Source organism: Bacillus rossius, chromosome 1, assembly GCF_032445375.1.
Source record: "Bacillus rossius redtenbacheri isolate Brsri chromosome 1, Brsri_v3, whole genome shotgun sequence".
In the NCBI taxonomy this organism is placed as follows: Eukaryota; Metazoa; Arthropoda; class Insecta; order Phasmatodea; family Bacillidae; genus Bacillus; species Bacillus rossius.
The window spans coordinates 54,851,394-54,874,033 of NC_086330.1; the positions used below are offsets into that span (position 1 = coordinate 54,851,394).

The window sequence follows — 22,640 nt, forward strand, 5'->3', positions numbered from 1 at the left end:
ATACACTGGAGATGTGATGGTTGCCTCAGCGAAGAAGAATGGCCCGATAATTATGTCATGCAATAGCGCGCACCAAACATTCACTTTTGGACTTCCTCTGGTACACTCCATCACCTCGCCAGGGGGCTGTGAACCCCAAATGCGCACGTTATGGCGATTCACTACTCCACTGACAAAAAAGGTCGCCTCGTCAGGACAGGCAATTCGTTGGAGATAGCCATTATCGTCCTCCATACGTCATAACATTTAGACCACAAATTCATATCGACGTGTACTGTCATTGGGCAACAGAGCCTGAACAATTTGCACTTTGTATGCACGAAACATTAAACGTTTGTGTAAGATATCGTGGAGAGAGCTTTTTGGCACAGATTTCTTCAGACTTCGCAGAAATAACTGTCTCACAGCTTCCACCCTTTCAGCTGAGATTAATGGTCGACCAGACTTCGGAAGGTCAGCAACCGATCCTGTGGTCTGGAACTTCTCATACCAAGTCTTAATCCGTTTGACATCAGGGGGAATGTTTCCATATGTGGTCTGGAAGTTTCTCTGCACTGTTATTGGTGATCGTGTCTCGTGGTACCACAGGACACACTGTGCTTTCTCCTGATTGGTAATCATGTCCGGCTTCTTGGGCACTAAACCTCAGACACTGCACACCTACTGCGAACCGATAACAACAAAAAAACGTGAGTTATGACCTAACATTTTTACACCACTTTCATATTTTTATCGTACATCTAGCCGAAGTTATAAATTTGTGTAATAAGGGAAAGACTTTTCGGACATCCTGTATTTTTTTTCATTCGAAACTGAATGCCTAATGTTCAAAGAAGATATTCAGCACAACTATTATCAGAGCTTGCATACCCTAATTCATTACAGCAAACTACTGTTAACTTAACAATATATTCTTTAATATGCCACAAATATTATTTTTCCAAGAACAAAAAACTAGTTTCCATAGAAATTTAGAGCTCTGTGTTCCTTGGATTGATCATGATTATTAATATATCACAAACCTGCAATTTATCTTACATGCTAGATTCCTGTCTATAAATATTTTCATTTGAGAAATAATATTTTTCAGTAGGCTACGGCATTAAAAATAAAAAGCATGTATATGTTAGCACCCCTTGCATTCTTAAGGCATAACATTAACAAAAGAAGTCCAAATTTTTATATCTTTTGATGAGAGTGCATGGGTGGATGGATATACACAGGGATGGATTTTAGAGGCCAGGAATTTGGACTAGATGATATTTTTGTTTCTCAGTTAAATTTTATTATTCAGAAATCAAGAGGAGACATAATGGACAGCTATCCATCTGGAATATGTTATTTTAGTTAGTAACATTCCCAGTGAGTTCTGGGAATGTTATTAACTAAAATAACATATTCCAGATGGATAGCTGGGAATGTTTCTGATAAAAGTTAGTATTTTTAAAAAAATTTTTACAGTTTTTGTTTTGTTCTTTAGGTCATCCAACTTGTCTGCAGTTTACCCAGAATATGATCATATCAGTTCACAAGTACCGGTGGCAATGCATAGAATGCAAGTGCTGCTCCATTTGCGGAACATCTGACAATGATGTAAGTACTTTACAATTATTTATAATTAAGTCATGATTTAACTTATATATAGCTTTGAATATATATATAGAAGTCGCCAGCCCAGGTTAAAAATTCTAATACGGTTTGAGGTAGTTGGTTAATTCACCGCCGCAATCGCCACCATCTCTAGGGCATCGACTTGTGGTGGTCCCTAGCGGACAAGTGTCGAACTCTTCAAACACCCCTTCCCCACCCTCCCTCAAACATGCGTTGTCCTCCACCCACCCTCTACCGCACCTCTCATCCCTACAGTTTTGTGACGCACAAACTCCCGTTGGACGACCTTGAGCTGCAGTGAATGTTGGATGGGGGGTGCGGGGAATGACAGCGAGCGACAGTGCTGCGCTCTAACGTGTAAATAACAACCTAAGACGATACAGGGCGTTACAGCAGCGCCTTGCAGCATTGAAATTCCCAAGCTGCTCATCATACTCTCCTGAAAAACGTAGAGTAAATCCTATCCACTCGCGACTTCTATACAGTATATATATTCAAAGTATATAGTCAGTGTAAGGGATTGTTGTATGAGGGATTGTGGATTAGTGACTCAGGCAATTGTCATGCTGGATCAGCAGCTGTGAGGGATTGTGGATGAGTGATTGTGGAGATTGCTGTGCTGGATCAACAGCTGTGAAAGATTGTGGATGAGGGATTGAAGAGTTTGTCTTGCTGGATCTGCAGCTGGGAGGGATTGTGAAGCCTGTGTAGTACTGATGGCAGTGCGGATTCAAGGGATTGTGGACTGACCACAGGACCAGCTGCTGTTCTGCGATGACTGCGATCGCGGCTACCACATGTACTGCCTGGCTCCCCCACTCTCTACTCCTCCCGAGGGTTCATGGAGTTGCTGCCTCTGCCTCATCGAGTTCCACAAGAAGTGAAACCGTGACGGCACCTTGCGCTTTGCTTGTCATTGCCTCATATTTCTACTTAAATCAAGTACAGATGTTTTGTTGTTTGTTTTAGTTTGGTTAGATATCTGTTGCTAGATTCAAGTGTTTCCTTAAAAGCCGCTCTTAAAATTGTTTTAACTCACAATTCAGTTTTAGCTGCAGGCCTATTAGGTAATATGATTGTGAAAAATAATTTGTTTTGTGAATGTCCTGCATAAAATATGTTTTTAGTTCTTATTTTTAGATTTTTAGTTTTTTGGTTACTGTTGGCATGATCTCACTTCATGTACTTGGTGTAGAGTTTTTAATCTATCCTCTCCACGCCATTTTGTATTCTTAAATAATTTCTAAAAACAATCACCAAGGAGGGTGTTGCTGTGTTAAGTTTTAGTTGTTACGTGGAATTGTAAACATTGATTTACCTAACAGGTTATAGTTGACTTTAAGAACAATTGGGGGTGTGTTTGCTTGTTTGAAATATGACTTTTAATTTTATCTTTTTTTACTTTTTAAGTGTAACAGGTATTTTAAATTATATATATTTTTTAATTGAACAAGTAAATGTGGTTTTGTTTTTGCATATTTTTGTTTCAGTTTTCTATTTGTATCCAAAAGTTCTTAATACTGATAATGTAAATTATTTGCAAATTTGTTGCAAAGCTATGAAAGCATTAAGTAGGGATGTTAATAAATAAGTAAATATTTGAAATACATATTTCACATGGAACATGTTAAAATGTTGCAACAGCTAAACTATATTTTTACAGTAAGTTTCATATTGAAGTTAACCAGTTTTCCTGTAAGTTGAATGAATTGTCATGCTGTGATAATATTGCTTACACAAATGGGGATACTTAAATTGTTAAAGGTAAATTATTATTAGGGATTGTTGTGAAGTTGCTCTGTATAAAAGACAATCTTTTATACCTAAGTTAGGTTGTCCGTATTTTTCTCATACATTCATGCCTACTGTTGAATAGTTCTGTGTTACAAGTAGAACATGGTATGTTGTTAAGTGTATGTATAAGACTATGCACAAAATTTCTATCATAATGTATTGCAGTACCAGCTATATTTTTATACATGTAATATGCCCAATTTTGATTTGAGTTGTGGTTTATTTGTACACCAAAGTGTATAGAGTAAATTAAAATCATCAGTACAAAAAATAATTAGAAGAATTTTCAAAGAATACACTAATAATTTAACTAAGAACAAATAAGTTCCTCAAAACTGTTTTTTTGCATGGGAAAATGTTTGTTTTTGTAATCTGTTGTACAATATTTGTAGTATGTCTTTTCTAAAATGAGTATTTTGATGCTCATGGAAACACTGTTCTTTAAAATAAAAAATTACAAAAGTAATTTAGATATAGTTGAAAATAAGTGGCTCTCAGAATGTAAAGAATGTTTAGTGTTTTTATAATGTGAGCTCTTAAATTTATTTCAGTAGAATTTTTCTTGAATAGGTTATGTAAAACTGCAGAAACTTACAAAACTAATAGGTATATAATGTGCTGTTGTACCTGATGTTGTGAATGCTGACATTTTTATTTTATGCCCATGTAACATCCATACTGCAGATGTTTTTACTGCCTTTTTTAATAGATAACTGTCGAAAAGGAAATCCACTGTGGACTAGAAAGCCAGAGTTAAATCAATTCTTTTTTTTTACTCTTCCTCAAAACTTTACAAAACACATAACATTGTCAAATACTGTTAGCTGTGTGCCACCTCGTTTTCAGAGAAAAGGATCAAATTCTTACCATGTTTAATCATTTAGTTTAGTTTTATGAAACACACAAACATTTAAGGTAGCATGTATGGTCATAATAGCATGAAAATTGATCCATTGTTTTGTTCTAAAAGTACAAGTTTTACATGCTGTGAACTCTTTTGATGCAGAATTTTGAGGCAAGGGTAGTCCATTAAATTTGACTTCATTTGTTGCACATATGCTTGCGAACACACAAGCATGTTCATAAAAGCATGCATAAACAGTGCATACAGTATCTGCATGCAGATTCATACACATTTTTGCACAGAAGATATTTTCAATTTGCACACATATGGATGCACCAAATTGATACATTGCTCATAAAAATTTGTTCAAAGATGCATATTGATGCATGCACACACACGCACACACACGAGAGACACAAAAGAGTGGGTATATGTGCAAATGTATGCCAACACAAACATGTATACAGATATATGTACATACAACCAACACTTATAGGTGGGGGATGCATGACCCTCTATGTTTTCATCCTCACTTGAAATACACTCTTGTTAACATGAATTTGAATTCATTCAAATTTGGTAGTTTGCATCTCTGTGGCTTTGAAAATTTTGGAATAGGACTTGACACTTTCACAGCCATGATAGAGAGCCATAATTCTTAGAACCTAAAATTAAAATTTTAATGGAATTTGTTTCTGATTTTCTCATGCATTCTGACAGCTTCATTTGAAATTGTTATGGTCATTAATTAAGTACAGCTAATATGTTTTCAGAAGTTTACACTTGACAAGTCAGAAGTGCAGCAATTTTTTTCTGTTGTAAGCAATGTTTGTTTGTTCCAGTTCCGTTAAAACAATACATATCTTGTTGAAGCTGTTAATGCTCTTTAGTAAAGAATGCATTTTGCTTGTCTCATAAATATGGTTTCCCAGAAGTGTTCTTGTATAATCTTGAACTTGTGCATTTAAACACACACATCTTACCTGGTCTCAGACTTATTTTCTTTGAGCGATGTTGGTAGTATAGCTTGAAGCTAAGACAGATGTTTTTATTTTAGAATTGCAGGAAATAAATATGTAGTTTCTTGTGTCTGTTATATTGGTTGTACATATAAAACGAATAGCATTTTTTTTCCTTTTAGTAAAGTTTAGCATTTGGATAGTGATTACAGCCTTCCTTGCCTTGTTGTTTATCATTTTAATGAAATGTTGAAAACTTAACTGTGTGTACTTTGATTACATAAACTTTTTAATGCAGTAGGCCTACTATAAGACAACCAAACTAACAAACTCAGAAGACTGTTAGCTTATGATTTCTAGAAATGTTTATTTTACTTAATGTATGTAAATGGAAAATTTTAGTAAACCAAAAAAAATCTAGTATGTACATACAGTAACAGTGACTAAATTTCAGTTGAAAGCATGCACATTAAGCAAGAATTTCAGAACAAACAATTAGTTATTTTTGTTTTGTTTAGAAATGAAATTATTTGTACTTAAATGTGTGATTGGATAAGAAAAAACTGGAATTACATTTTCTTTCTTGGGCAGACAGAAACTCAATTTATAATTTTATCTTTTTAATTTTGTTGAGTAAAAAATCTGTTTAACATTAAACTTTGTAACGGCAAGCAACTAGACCAAGTTGCTAAGAGTATCATCCATATGATTTTCAAAAAAAAAAAAAGAATTTGGTAACTAAATGATGGCTTTAATCGTTTAATGAAATAATTCTACAGGAAATTGGTTAGGGACACAGGTTTTCATTTCATTCGTGAATTTTTAATGTTTGGAATCTTTTTTTAATAATGCCGGTTAGCTCTGTATTAAATTTCAATGTAAAACTTGAGCTGCACACATTTAATTCAGCCAATAGTGCCTAAGGTAGGTGTATTATCAAAACATTTCTCAGCCTAATTTTTTTGATTTCCACGCCATGTTAAAGTATTTGCAATGTATGTTTCTACACAGAGTTTTCCAAAGCTTTTGCATGAATATTCTGTTGCTTATTTGTAGTAAGAGAAAGATTTACTAGACTCGGGAAGCGAAAAATATGTTAATATAGAGACTAAGTGGTTTGGAGTTTCTGAAAGAGTGAAAAAATTTTCCCGAAATTACATTTTGTTGAGATGCATGTAGTATGTGTTGAAAATTAATATGTTCGGAAGTTTTTTAATGAAATTAATTAATTTTTCATGGTATAAAATAGACATTTTAACGTACTGGCAATTAACAGGCCAATGCAAATATCAGTTTTCTAGTTTTAGTCACATTGGAGTAACAAAATAAAAATGTTCTTGAATGTGAATATTTAATTTAGGTTAGTGAGAAAAATTTTAATGGCTAGATATTTTAAATTATGATAAAGTAGTTTGAATGTTACCTTTTAATGACTACTTTCTAGGCCTATACGAATATCAAATTCAGTCAGTGAAAATGAGCATTGGAATCTAGGCCTGCGTGAAGCATCAACCAAGCAAATCAATCGAAGCTCTTTTTAATATTTGATTTGACTCTGCTAGGAAATTTTTAATTTGTTTTATTTTAAAATTTGGTTCTGATGCAAAGCTTTGTGTCTGATGTGAAGCTTCGTGTTCGTTGCAAAGCTTTAAAACATTAAAAGTCTAAGATTCACTCATGAAAATATTTTTTTACTTTTTTTTTTGTGTTATGTGTTACTAGAACAAAGTTGGTTACTTAAAAAAATCAAAATAAGGTACTCCATTTGCTTTATGAATGCACCGTATTAGTATCATGCATGGTTATTTTATAATTTTTATTGAATGAAGTATATATAGGGCCATATCGGTTAATCACTTAATATTTCAAACATTAAACATTAAAAATTAATTTTTTCTAACTAAATCTTGCATTTTATAAAATAATTGCTTCGCCAAGAAAAATGTTCACAATTTGATTTTATTTCATGAATATTTTAAACATTGAATTAGATATTTGCTTATCATAAAAAAAAAAACTAGTATTCACCCAGGCATATTGGAATCTCTAATAAAAAAATTATAATTTTCCCCATCATGTTAAAAAAACATAGGTAAATAAATGTAGTGGTTTCAGGACTTAGACAAATAATACTGAAGTAAAAGGTCTACATTAAGTTAGCTACAATAATTATAGCAATGTAAAATATTTTTGGGGAAAAAAAAGTTTTTATCCAGTTAAACATAACCTAACCACCTTCCACTTCATTTTTTATTCACCTTATTTCCCAGATCGAGCTACTCAACATTTTTATCCAGAAAATATTTGTAACTGTAAAAATACCATAAAATACAATCCATTAAATTTCTTTTTAAATACTGTATTTGCAAAATACAGATTACATGAGCTCATTTACACATTTAAACCCTAGTTATTCACACATTACATTTACCAGAAGCTAGGTAAAGTTGTATTTTAGTTCAGAAATTTTACAAACATATTTTCTGCCAATTTCCTTTGGAATCCAGAACCATTATTTAAGTTTGTTTATTTTGTATTTGAGTGACGTCTGTTTCATCGTAGATACATACAGCAAGTAAGCTGCTATTGTTTCTTATGGTGTTGGATCAATTGTGATTATCAATTTATGTGGCATTGCTTTCACTTCTTTTGATGAGGAGTGTCCAGGTTTTGTGTTGTAATCCTTAGTTGTTGACTTTTTTTCTCCGCTACTAGTACACGAAACAAAACATAAGTATTCATGCTTGAAAAGATGCCCACACAATTTTTACCGCTACTGTTATGCGAGAAAGTAGTGAAATAACTTTGAATTCTTGTTGCATGTTTAAAACACAGAGTATTGTTCTTTTTTTTTAATGTGATCCCATCAATATCTAATATGGATATTTATATAATACAAATGACTTAACCTCAACAGCAAATGTTGGTATACGACAAACCAATGAGGCTAAGTAAAATATTTGTAACCAATAGAATATTCATTATTAAAAAAAAAATCAAATACGAATAATAAATTTGTATTTTTTACATTCAACCAAATGTATTCAAAAAATTTCACAAGCCTATTATGTACTTTCAAATGCCTTCATGCAATGGACGCATTTAATGTAAATCGTTACTAGATAATAATAATAATAATGATAATAATAATGATAATAATAGGTATTATGAAATACGTAATATTCTAGATTTTTTTTGCAGTTTTTTCAAACTTTATTTTTTTGCAGCTTGTCAAAAAATTCCAAATTTCAGAGTTTCTGCCAATCTAAACTTTAGCCATTCTTTTGCTTACCGTACATAGTTAAACTATGTAAAGTTACCATATATACTGGACTATAAAGTGGTGGTGATGTTTACCAAAACTGTTGAAACTGAAAGTGGGGGTCGCATTATACCGTGTTTTATCGCATAATCGTAGCACATTTTATACTAAAATCAAGTTTGAAAAGTAGGAGTGCGATGATTATGTGAAAAAAATATTTTTTGTTAGGTAAAGTTATTCATAAAAACAAAACCTATTCAAGGAGTGCAAGTTCATTTCAAAAGTAGAGTATACAAAAGCACGCCAAAAATTTAAATTAATAACTCATGCAACAAAAACATTTTGTTCAACTTTAAATAGAAAAATCAAAACTGTGACACAAACGTGAGTCGGAGCACATAACTATCGTAGTACACACCACGAGAAAGCGTGGGCTATCAAATGTAGTTAATTCGGCACCAGACAGAGCGCAGTGTTGCATGCAATTGATGAGCTATCTTTATCGATATTTAACTACGTGCGCGCGCGCTCTATACGGGAATCAAAATAACCAAACATGAATGATGCCAACTAGCATTTTTATAAGCGGTACACAGCGGCAATGAAGACGAAAAGATAAAAAGTTATAATGTTTGAAAACGTCTTTAAAAGAAAATATACACATCAGACAATTTCGTATTTCTGTTAATTAAATAAGTAAGTTGTAACATCCGAATGAATATTAGATTTCAACTTTAAAATACATTGTTTTATATGGGAAAACTACCTACACAAAGCGCTCGGAATCTAAAAACATTATGTGATGTTTATGCGAGAAATTGTTTTCTCTCCAAATTTGGATGTCCTAAAATAACGGTGCAACAATTATGTGATAAAACACAGTAGTTGCAGACTTATATCTTGCCATTGGGCAAACATAGTTAAAAAAACTACTATATGCTCTGCCTGTAAAATGTTGCTTATGCCTCTTGAGTCTGGAGCTTCCTCTACCTCTGCACAGGTGTGACTGATGTTTGAGGTTTAACACCTGGAATAAAGGTTGAAGTGAAGGGTGCAAATGGAGTTTGTCACAGGGTTCCTTCATCTTCTCTTCACTGTGGTTGCTGGGGAAGGCACCCCCTCCCTCTCACCTTTCTCCTTCCCAGGTGACAAGAAATTCTTTTTGTTTTCTGCACTGTTTGAACTACAGTCATAAATTACAGTTTTCTTCTTTTAACTGCCGCTTGATGTTTCAAAAAGGGACAGCGTAAATCACTCTACTGACGAATGTGGCACCAGAAAAGGTTTCGATAATATGGAATAAATTTACTAGTTTAATTTTCAAGTACACAATATAATCGAATTGCACTTTCTATTTCATGAAGTCATTTTCATAACTCATAATAAAAAAGAGTCTGGTGTCATGTTATTTTTGGGTAAATGCTGTATATTTTGTCAATAAATACATTGAAACTGGGTTTGTATACAACGTATAGGATGAGTCTGAATTGGACCGACAAACTTTGTCTGCAGTTTCATCACCAAAAAATAAGTAGATGACATGTATGCAACTTATGGTCTACTGAAGCCGTAGTTGAAAACTGGTTTATTGCAAATATCAGAGAAAGTATTTAAGATGGAACACGAAGAATCTGGCTAATGTTTGATTGGACAAAGTTGAATAATAACTTCAAAGCTTGTCACTGATGTTTACTATTTTTCATTTTAATAATAAGGGGGTAAAACCCTTATTTCACATACATTTTTGTAATGTGAAGGTATAATATGACTTTTGAAGGAAGATTATTAATTTGGATGAAAAACTGCAATGCCTGGTTTCTATGCAACATGCAAAACACAAAGTACGCAAGGAGCTTGTTATTAGCGACATGATTGTTAAGTGAGGTATGTACCAATGTGAAGGTACTTATAATAAAACTGAAATCACTGCAGATGAAAAATAGGGCACTAAATACACAACAAATTTAACATAAATCTGTGCTACTTTATTACTGTAGGAGGGAGTGAGGTAGCATTATATTCGTGCGGAGGGGCATTGGGAGGCTGGAGGAATGTAAAAATCTGTGCTTTGAAGTGTAACTTTCCCAGCACCAATGATGGCAGCAGTTTTGTCATGGAATGTTGCGTTTAAAAGCTGAGAAATCACAAGTAAAATACAATAATGTTGGGTCACATTAGCGTCTTAAAAACCTGTCGAAATAGACGCGTGAAGATTGTGTACAGTGACAGTTCACCAATGTTTACAACAATGAAGGAGGGAGAGGTCACTCCTCGGCGCCAGCTGGGCGACCGACGTAGCACAATGGCGCCATTCATTGTGATTTTCACACACTGCCGAGATATTTTAACAATTTTTAATTATTCATGACATATATAAAAAACCAACACAGTTATTTACACACATTACTAAACATCAATATGCAATTATAATTTTTTTTTACATAAAGTGAAAAAATTGCATTAAGTTGCAATACATTTTTTTAAACTAAAAAACTGCATAAAATGTGTGACCCATACGTGGGTAAATACAATAGGTGCCTTCAAATTTACCAACAAGAATTACAAACAAGTTTTAACAACTCAGCGTTCTCATATTATTTATCTTTAAAAACATAATCAACAGTCTTTTCCAAAACCATTCATCCCCATCACACAATGGATTGTTAACTAAGTTATTAATAAAAATTATTAGCTTGATTGTGATCATACAGAACATGAATTTCAAGTTCACATAAATATTCAGCAATGTTACAAATTAAACACCTATAGATGCTAAATGATGTCACATTCAGTGATATCCTGGTTACCATCTCCTATTAAGCACTAAGCCATTTAATATATGTATATTTTTAATGCTTTCACAAGTGAAAGTTTACTTGACACTTTAAAAAATTTGCTTGACATCAGATATTAGGATGACAGTTGTTATAGATAGTAGTACATTTTCCAGTGCTGCCAAGTACTATAGATTTTCCATATGTTTGACTGATGCATAAGAACAGTCACAGAATTACAGAGTGGTACTGATTTATTATGAAAACACAAATGACAGTGTCAGATCGAATGATAAATCTTATGTTGCTGTTGCTGCAATTTTAGCATGATAGTTTTGGTAAAAATTATATTTGATTAAATTCATTTAATTTTATTAGGTGTACACCAATCCCTCACTTGCACGTCTTCAAATTGCGCAAATTTATTTAGCACAATGTTAATTTTACTGCTTCAGTCTTGAATAGCACATTTGTAAATTTCAGTTAGCATGAAATCACCATAGGCAATAAAAGTCAGGCATGATGCCACAAAGTGATTCAACTCTGTAAACTACAGATGTACAATGGCATGCAGTTAGCCATATGAGGGAGGAAGAGATGCGCGCACAGGTCTGACTACGCTATCCGCTGTTGTACAAACATCAGCTAGGGCAAGTTAAGTACGTATAGGCTATGGAATGTAAAGGACCAAATGTCTGCTCGTATGCCGCCACGCCATACTGTTGTCGCCTGGCCAGAACGAGCCGTGATGAACTCAGTCTAGCCAGTACGAGAGAACTTGCACAAACAAAAGCAACATCTGCCCATTCATCTGCCGGTAACTGTACGTGTGTAATAACCTGCAGTTGGAATCATAGTGGAATCATGGCTTCCAAGTGAGAGCATAATGCATTTTGTTCAAGTATTTGAGTATTTGAGACAAAACTAGAAGTAAAACGGCGTGCAGAATGTCATGAAGGCCACACTTACGTTGGTCGCACTTTACTTTTAAGCAAGTCAAATGTAAGTACGGACTCTATCAAACGTTTATATAAGTCTGATGCTGTTGGTTGTACTAGTGGGAATATATTTGACAGTAGATACCAGAACAGAAATGAACATTTGATTCACATGGAAAAGGTTGTTAAATGAATGGTGCAATGAAAAACAACATGAGCCTGACAGGATTGATGTGAACCAAGCAGTGATACATGAATAACTTTATTTTTTGAAAAATTAAAATGTAAATTTCCGGACAGTTATATAATTTTCATTGCCAGTAAAAGATAGTGCGGAAAGGTACGCGACATAAGTTGAAGGTCATGCCCGGGCGGGCAAGCGAACCAGCCGACTGACAACTAACTCACTTTACGCAGTGTTGTATATGTCATATAAAGTATTCAATGGTAGGGTTATAAAGATAAATGGTGTGACATATTTATCATTGAGTGTTATTCTATGTTTTTAAATTACGTAAAGAATGTTTCCCTACTCATTTTGGAACACATTACGTAAATCAGTTTGGCTATTTATGCAGACCAATGCTTCAGAATACGCGATTTCGGATAACACAAACATTTTTAAGAATGCATTAGTTGTGCTAAGTGAGGGATCGGTGTACTTTAAAATAATCGAGACAAATTTTTATTAGTAATTAAAATCAATAAATATGCTGAATGTTTATTCTAATTTGTTAACTTTAATCATTATTTATTGCATAATTTATAATGCAAATAAATTATACATACGGGAACATATCCTCACAAACCCATGAAAACTGCCAAGAAACCTTCCATATAGACACTCCCTGCTAGCAACAATGAAAGCTTACAAGCAACTTGACATCGTTATGCAGACAGGAACATAACCTCACTTATATAAATACACTTGAAAAAGTTTATAAACACAATTTCTAACACTAATATTCACAAAATAAATGTTTTTAATGACATGGACCAGTACTCAATATCAATCACTGAAGTATGTGATTTAAAAGCACATATATGTTTATTTGTATGTTGCCTTTTTTCATCCTGTCAGTTTTTGTTGTGTGCTGCGCATGCATCGTAAAAATTCATTCCCATCATTTTTTCATAATGCCTAAAGAAGTATAATTAAAAAAAAAGCACCCTATGAGTGGGCTAACTGGAAAAATTAAACAAAGTCGACCATAACACATGCATGTCTTTACATTTTATAATTCAATATTTGTGTACTTTTGTAAAAATAAATATGCATGATTTTTCATACCATGTTTTTTTAAATTCCTAAAGACAAACATACTATTCTATGACCACATGCATACATAGACTACTGTTCACTCATGGTACCTACACGATGAAGTGATTACCTTGTCGTGAGGGGGGTTTTCAGAATTTCAAACACTATCACAAGGACTACAATAGTTATCCCTCCCTACAGAAGCTGTCAAATAAATGTTTGTACCTGCCACCAGCTAAAATGCTCTGGGAATGTTTAAACTTTCAGGGAAAAAAAAAAAAAAATTATATCCTAAAATTGTAAATATGGTGTTATTTTAAAAATTACTCAACAGGATAAATGTTTCTTTAGAACTTAAACTTCTGTTTTTTGCTTATATAATTTTTTTTTGTTCCGGACTTTTGAGATCTAAATTTGGATTGGAGATACTCTTTGAAGAATTAAATTTGAGATTCTGATTTAAAAAATAATAGATTCGAATCATCACTTACATAAATCTAAAACAGTGGTGCAAAATAGTACATTAATTATAGAGATGCCTGCTGCTTCACAAAGAATGACCTTATGAAACCCTTTGAACGAAGAAACCACTTTAGTTTAGGTGATTGTCTCATTTTATTACAAAACTGTTTTGCAGTTAGTAGAACTTCATTAAGTCAAATCAATTAGAACTAGTCAGTCTCATGAAAAAAAAAAAATCCTGGTTAGGTGAAAAATTTGAGAATAACATAAATAAGACAATGCACTAACAGAAAAGTAGGTTCAAATGTATCATTCACCGAATGTTACAGAAAAAATATATGTTTCATAACTCAGAAATTAAGATGCCTGTTTGGAAATAAAAATAAATAATCAAATAAAAATGGCCACAAATTTTTAAAATGTTGCCACATTTTCCACTTTGTGATTTTACCAATAGACACAAACCTATGAATTTTAACAATTGCCTTTTCTAAATGAATTATGGCTTTGATAGTTAGCTCATCAAACTTTTTCAAGCAAATACAGCGTGACTGCACACAGTCTTCAATGGCTGGAACATGAAAACAAGCCCACAAGTTGCCTTTGTCATTCACATCTTTGACCACTGGGCCCATCAACACCATATTCTGAAAAACCAATGTAGTTGAAGTTTTTTGAACACACAAACTTCCAGAGATAAATTTCATTCCGAAACAGAATTTCATAGCTGTGTATTTCCATTTTTCCTTGAAAATGTTTCCAAAGCAGTTCAAAAAATTTCAAGTCAAAACCACATCTAGTATCAACCAATGTTAAATAGCGCTGAATTGTTTTCACAAATGGAAAGAGAAAGATATTATCTTCTCTAATAAACCTGTAGCTCATTGGTGACCTCACATACATAAACACAGCTAACTCCAGTTTTCCAAATACGTTCTGCCATTTCCAGTCTTCTGTTTTGACACATTTAAAATTTCAAGCAGGTCTGTGATTTTGTTTTATGTAAAATTTGGCATGGATTTAATTTATTTCCACAAAATCCTACTCGTTAGTTCAACTTTTTCACCTTAGCATGCATTCTTTCAAGTTCTGTTTTATATTTATTGACTTTATCTTTGAATCTCAACATCATGTGGCACTATATTTTTCTTTGCTTCTTCCTAATCAAATTTAGTTTTTATTCTTTTTTTAACTATGCAAATTATTTCGAAACAAGTTCTCTGCTCCAGCCGTAACAACTTCTGACCAAGGATTTTCTGAAGCTTCTTACATTCTTCACAAACACCATCTTCAGCAACAACTAATGAACAGTTTGTGTGTCTGAAACAACCTAACGAATCTTTACACAAATTGTGACACTCCAATTCGCTACACTTTTCGTTTAGTTTAGTTCCACAGCAAATACTTAACTCATTGAAAAATATCAAAATGTCTTTTAGTTCCTGGCATGATTTCAAAGGTTCTTTTGAAGTTCTTAGAGCTTTTTGGCTAAGGTTCATCCCCATTACGGAACACGTAACACAATCATTTTCATCTACACAGACTTGCTTAATGCATACAGGAACTATTTGCTCATCTACCTTTCTTGAGACTACCTGAGCATAAAAGATACACTTAGGTCCACCAGTAGGAATAATTATAGACCAACTTTGTGGCACCCCTATACTGTATGCATCAATACATAATTGTTCAAAAACAGATGAATTAGAGTTCTTTGGCGGAGTAATCACATTAAATTTCTGTGATAAAGTTACAGGCAATTCCTGCACATCACCGTGCGGTAAAGGAGTCAGTTTCTCTTTCTTTGCTTTTGGCATTTCCTTTCGTATTACTTTTCTATGTAGCTTAGGAGATTTTTGACTGAGGACTTCAGGAAATTCAGGAAACTAAGTTTGAACAGCATTTTCTGCACATCTTGGAGGTTTTAAGACATCTGCAACACATAATAATTACCATTGGAAATGCCATGGGCGTCGCAACCGTGGGGGGGGGGGGGGGGGGGGGGGGGCGTTCCCCCCCCCCCCAATAATAAAAGTCTTCAATTTCGTCCCCTCCAATAATATATTTAGTTTCGTAGTTATATTATTAATATGATTTCTGTGATATAACCCATATGTTGCGCATGGTGCATTTAGTCCAATCGTGGTAATATGAGCACTGTGTTTTTACAAATTTGTTCTCTGAAAATATTTTTTATAAAAAATAAATTATATATTGCAACCAACTATAATTAGAATATTTAGGAAAGAAAAATGCCTAAAAACCACCTTTTTGCACCTTCAAACCCCAAATTTTCCCGGGGGAAGACCCCCGGACCCTCCACTTTTTTCCCAGGGGATGGATATTCCTCAACAACTAAATCAATTGCAGTCCCCCCCAAAAAAATATCCTTGCAACACCCATGGAAATGCAATACATTCACAGTTTCAAAAGTTAACTTAGTGAGAATTGTTTTACATGAAAATTTAGACTGAATATAAACTTAACTGCACTCTTTTTTTTTGCAATGTTTTCAGCAAATTAAGGTGAAGAAAGCTTTACACAGGTTGTCCACACAAATCTGTAATAAATTTTCCCAGACTTTCTATGACCAAAATTATAAATTTCCTGACTTTAAAATAATTATTTTGTAATTTTTTTGAAAGAAATAAAAAAAAATCCAGCCTCCACATCACCATAGCTGGCCTAGTTCAAATAGAACCTTGCACACACCATTTTATAGTGTGCATGACCATGCACTAAAACACAATAAAGAATGCTTAGTGAGGTCAGCCTCGAACATGACATTTAAACCCCAAATTCCATCACAGGGAACTTACCATACTTCAGGATTTCATGTTTGTTTCCTTACTTTTCATGAATTTTCTCCAAGTTTCCAGAATGTGGACACCCTATTTATATGTTAAATAACATTGAAGCAATCTGCTCACCACTGTCATATCACGCCAGTCTACAACAGGAAACAAAAATTTCAAAAAAAAAAAAGTAAACTTTCAGCAGGTAAGTAATTCAATTTCCTGCCATGCCTGGTCACCGCTGCAGAGTTCTCCTACCATTCTACAATAAAGCAACGGGTTATCACTAGCGGCGAGCAACACATTTAAGCTACTCACTCAGGCTTTGGCCTTTACGTTTTGTAGAATGATTAAGGAAAAATGCTAGGAAATAAAAATAAAATGCATTTTCAAAATTCAAATTACGGTAAATATGTAGAGTAGCGGTATATGCGAAAAAAAATGCTAAAAATCCGAAAATACTTTTATTCTATGATCTTTCACTTCCTCTTTTCAAATCAACCGGCGGAGATAAGAAATTCCAAATACTTTAGGAGATATAGAATTTTTTAATTTTTAACATGTAGAGTAGCGGTATTTGCAAAAAAAAAAATTCTAAAAATCTAAAATTACTTTTATTATATGCTCTTTTACTTCCTCTTTTCATTAAAACCGGCGGAGATAAGAAATTCCAAATACTTTAGGAGATATCGAATTTTTTAATTTAGCAATACAACACCTGTACAACCATTCGAACGACGCAATTTTTGTTATTTTGCCGTGTGTTCGTGAATGCGTAATAAATAAAATGGTCGATTAGGTCAGGTCAGTTACATTATTAATACCTTCAAACTAAGCGGACATAAAAAATAATGTGAATTAATTTTAATGGCTGTTTAGTTTTAAAATATTTATAATGTAACTGACCTGACCAAACAAACCGGGACAAAGGATGAACAGTACGAACTAAAATGGTCGATTAGGTCAGGTCAGTTACATTATGAATACTTTCAAACTAAGCGTACATTAAAAATAATATGATTTAATTTCAATGGTTCTTTAGTTTTAAAGTATTTATAATGTAACTGACCTGACCTAACAAACCCGGACAAATGATGAACATTAACAACTCACGGAAAATTTTTTTGTTACTTATTACTTGCGCAACAATATCCAAATAAAAAATAAGACTTTAAAATTAGAAACGTTAAAAGCCCACCTAAGTTGGAGGCGGGTACATTTCCTTTGCCATTAGAAGTAAATGATGTCGTTCACCTACGTCGCGATACCTCCGACGGAACATTAATAAATAAATAAATAATCACGTATTGGTTCATTTGAATACTGGCCAATCACGGAACTGTCACGTGACAAAATTGTCCAATAAGAAACAAAATAGATACTCGTAAACAAACAATGGTAATCGCAGCATGAATACGCAGGTATTGTGATGAAAATTAAAAAATTTGATATCTCCTAAAATATTTGGAATTTCTTATCTCCGCCGGTTGATTTGAAAAGAGGAAGTGAAAGAGCATAGAATAAAAGTATTTTCGGATTTTTAGCATTTTTTTTCGCATATACCACGACTCTACATATTTACCCAAATTACTTGTAAACATCTTGTTCCAAGAATTAAATATGGTTAAAATAATATCCTTGTATGAACATGCTACTGAAAATAATTCTGCCACAGCTAATGAAATAATAGAAATATCACAATACTGTTTTATACAGTGATTAAAAAAAAAGGGAAGGTTAAAATGCATTTTCAAGTTTTTGTTTGCCTTTGTTATGATGCACCCTCTGAAATAATAACCAGGTATTTATGAAGGAAAGCCACTTTTACCAGTAAAAATTATAATAAAAATTCCAAATTTGCTACTTAAAATGTTTTCCAATCATCTATGAAGTCATTGGAATACTTCAAGTAGTTTGCTAGTAATTTACCAGTTTAATGAGTGATTATTTTTGGTACATAAAAAATTGTGTAACATTTTGAGAATGGCTGGTTAGGTTAACTACATTAAAAATATTTTAAGATTTTGTGAACAGTTGGTTCAGTTAGGTTATCTACATTCCATATTTTTAAATTGTGTGAATGATTGGTTAGCTATATTAAAAATACTAAAGAGCAACTTTTCTGTAAAATTTATTACAAAAATTTAAAATTTGTATATTTTACTTCCTGGCATGTTTTCTAATCATATCAAAGAGTAGTTATTGAAGGTAAGTTACATTAAAATTGTGTAAATTCATGAGAATGGTTTGATAAGTTAACTTAACTGCACTACAAATACTTTAAAATTGTGTTGGTTATGTTATGATACGTAAATAAACAGTTTTAAACTGTGTGAATGGTTAGTTATAAAAACATTTAAATACTGAAAATAGTCATAATGGTTGGTTAGGGTAAGTTAGCTACATTAAACTGGTTAATACTTATCAAGCGTTCAAACGATAGTTCGCTAAACTAACCTAACCACACTATTTTTAAAAGTTATTTTTAATGTAGCTAACTTAACCTAACCATTATCACAATATCAAAGTATTAGTAAAACCACCTATCACCACCACTCGTTAAAATTATGAATACCTGTTTAATTAATCTAAGTATCACAATACAATCTTCGATAATGATTTTAATAATTATGTGATAATAATATAAAATATTATTTAAACAAGCAGAGTTGTTTCATTTGCAATAAGTAAAAATATTTGGCCTTTTAAAAGCACGACTCTAATCGTAAAATTATAAGTCTGTGAGCAAAATGCTCATGCGCGACCACTGGTGTAACATTTTACAATGCTCTTAAAAAAATATAAAATACATTGGTCTACAATTCTTCGATAATGCAATGTTTGTTATGAACGTACAGATAAAAAAAAAAAAAAACCGAACATGTACGAACCAGCCCGAAGGGCATGTCGATCTAAGGGGGTGAATCTTCGGCTGTCCCAAAATGCTCATGCCCGACCACTGGTGTAACATTTTACAATGCGACCAATGACAAGTAACAGAACCTAATTTTGGGAATTTGTAATAATTTTTATAGGAAAATGGCTTTCCTCCCAAATTACCTCGTACAATACAACCTAATGAATATATTTAGTAGTACCCACGTTTCTAGGTCTAATGGAAATCTAAAAAAAAAATAAATAAATAAATAAATAAAGTAGGAACATTAACTTCTGTTTTCCCACAGCACTACCTCTTCCAACGTTCCAACTCATAATTGTTTGAATCTATGTGCGATCTGCATTGGCGGTATCAGGGTGTCCACAAGGAAAAAAAATATTTCGTACCAACTTAGGCGAGAAAAGAGTACTAGATTTGAAAAAAAAAAAAGTACTAAATTATAATTTGTTATGGTTTTAACAATTTAGGAAGTTATTATGACATTGCAATGCTCTAACTTAAGAGTGGGATAAATAGCTACTAGAAATTCCAGCTGCTTGAAGCGTAACATGTGCGCCTCAAATTGTACGTTAGACCGATATTGCTCTGAGTCCCTCGCGATAGGCGACACTTCTGTCCCACGATAAGGACCGAAAGGGGTGGGGTGGCACTGCGAGGCAGTAGTGATGGGCAGAACGGTTCTTTTGGATCAGTTCCGTGAAATGATTCGTTCAGAACGATTCGTTCATCTCGTTCATTTCGTTCTTTTCTGTGTATGGGATCTGGCTCTTTTATCAGGTGTCGTAACTCGTTCATCCTTTAGAGTATTAGCTACGTGTTTGCTTCCAGCCTCCACTCGTTATCGCGTGACCCAATAACGAGAGGAGGCTGGATCTGCATGGATAAATGAAATTTCAAGCGTCTAGTTGTATACTGACTGTTAAAAAATATTGACTGTTGATCGCTGCAAATGCTTCCTGCAGTGATTCTCTATAATACGGGAGCATTAAATCTAAGAATGTTACGAAAGTGATTTTTCTTAACTTTAATTTGTAATCGCACTATAGCTAGTATTTGAACATTGCTTTTCGTAGCCAGTGAATCACAGTTGCGTATATGAAACAAGATTATTTATATTTTATTACTTTTTAATGTTACAAATATTAATATACAGGCTATTTACACTCTAGTGACAGTAAAGTGTTTACATGTAAGACCAACAAATTTAGAGAAAAAAAGACAAAAATTTAATACTACTTTTACTGCGATTCAGTATGAAGAGAGACAAATGAAGTACATTAATTAACCCAAAATGGTAAGTGTGAACATTTGTAGTTACTTTCCCTGTTATTTTTAATTCATACGTTTTTTTTTTTTTTAGTTTTTTTATTTCCAAATTTGTGTATGTGAATGTGAAAAAGCAATTTTAAACCATTACTTAACAGATGACATTTTCAGGTATAGATACTTTTCATGTTACCCTATTTTATTTGATCAGTTATCGTTTGCTCTTGTGAACATGCGCACGCTGTGATTACTACTTCTTCAGACTCCTGACGTAATGAATCATTTCACGAACGAATCAGACCGGGCGCGTGGCCGGTTCTCTCATCTCGTTCTCTCCGCGTTTTCGTTCTTCCGAATCTTTCAAGGTACCGGCTCTCAAAGAGCCGGTTCTTTACATCGCGAACGAATCGCAAGATTTCGTTCTCTCAAAGATTCGTTCTTTTTGAACGAATCGTTCACGAACGACCCATCACTGCGAGGCAGTCGGATTTAGTTTTCATTGCTGTCGCTGTGTTAGCTCGGGATATATGAATGGATGTTCATTTATAAATGGCGAAAACAAACGCACGTTTTGTAAAAGGTTGTCTTAGTCCCGGATATCACCCCCGTGATGCGGGTTGCGTCGTATTCTCAGGGAGGGTTCAGGCCTCGTGGCGGGGGAATTTAACACTATCCGAGCTACAATGATGTTTCGACAGTTTGACCACAAGTATTTATTGAGCCCTTCACGTAATCTAGGTTCATGGGCAATCCGCGGCACAACATCCGTCCCTCCGCGTAGTGAGGCTCGGCTGCACGTGTTTGGGGTGGGGCAGGCGCCAAGTGCGGACTACACCCCCTGGTTCCGTATGCGATTAAAGAACTGTCTCTGCCCCTTCCCTATGATAGCGAGAAACCAATTAAGTTGGAACGCCGTCGCCCGCGACGTAAAGTCCGTCCCATTGCGGCACGCACGTGTCCGCCGATGCACGCAATGTCCCGTCTCAAAGAACCAAGAAAATACTTATTTACAATTAAATTAGTTACAATGGCGACCGATAGCGTAACGCTCGTGATCGTGAAAGTCCCGATCGCCCGGATCCAATCTCACCAGTCGTGGCTCACGTCTCACTGTCGCACTCGTCTCGCCGTGCGACCGCCTCGCTCAGCCGCCAGATGACTACTGCCCCCATGATGTAAAGAAGAGGAGGTGAAAACCGTCTGGCCGCCCAAACGCGTCCTCCACTGCGCACTACGTCACCATGGTCGCACCGCCCGGTTTACACGCAGCGCGCTTACGGGAATACGACGCAGAAAGTTCATTTACAATCGTTTGAATAGTAAGAGTGACCACGAAGCGTAAAAATATTTTGCTATGTGCATTGTATAGCATGCATTTAGAATATACAGTTTAAATAAATGTATTAGCATCCAAACACAGGGTTTATATTAATAATAAAATCAACGAAGCAATATTTTTCTGCTGTTTCATCACTTCAAAATGTTGATTGGGTCTTGTAAACACAGAATGTTAATGGGAATTGGAATGAATATACTTCGAAAATATTTATTATGAATATTAATAAATATATATAATAAACATTCAGGATGCATGCAACAAATAATAATACAAACATATTACAAAAAAAAGCATCTGACACAAAGCAAAGTTTCTATAAATACGTATTTGTAATTTACATAAACATAAGCGCTTTTAATTTATTTACTAATTTTAATTTTATTTAGTTACAAACAATAAACAATATGGTAAAATATGATATAAGTATATTTAAAAA

The 22,640-nt window shown here is 33.9% G+C and overlaps 1 protein-coding gene and 1 long non-coding RNA gene across 4 annotated transcripts in view; one reads left to right on the forward strand and one right to left on the reverse strand.

Moving 5' to 3' along the window:
* The window catches only part of LOC134536221 (zinc finger protein ubi-d4-like), a 103,230-nt gene extending 95,008 nt beyond the window's left edge, over positions 1-8,222 (forward strand). For all 3 annotated transcript variants that reach the window (XM_063375912.1, XM_063375894.1, XM_063375903.1), the window contains 2 exons: positions 1,481-1,593; positions 2,367-8,222. In XM_063375912.1, the coding sequence (XP_063231982.1) occupies positions 1,481-1,593; positions 2,367-2,495 (242 nt within the window). In that variant the 3' untranslated portion in view covers positions 2,496-8,222. The remainder of the gene's footprint in view (positions 1-1,480; positions 1,594-2,366) is intronic.
* On the reverse strand, positions 7,965-19,809 carry LOC134536232 (uncharacterized). Its single transcript, XR_010075777.1, has 3 exons — positions 19,276-19,809; positions 16,725-16,855; positions 7,965-15,838 (listed from the first exon to the last, which is right to left on the reverse strand). It is a non-coding gene; the product is annotated as an uncharacterized LOC134536232 (long non-coding RNA).
* Between the last annotated feature and the right edge of the window lie 2,831 nt (positions 19,810-22,640).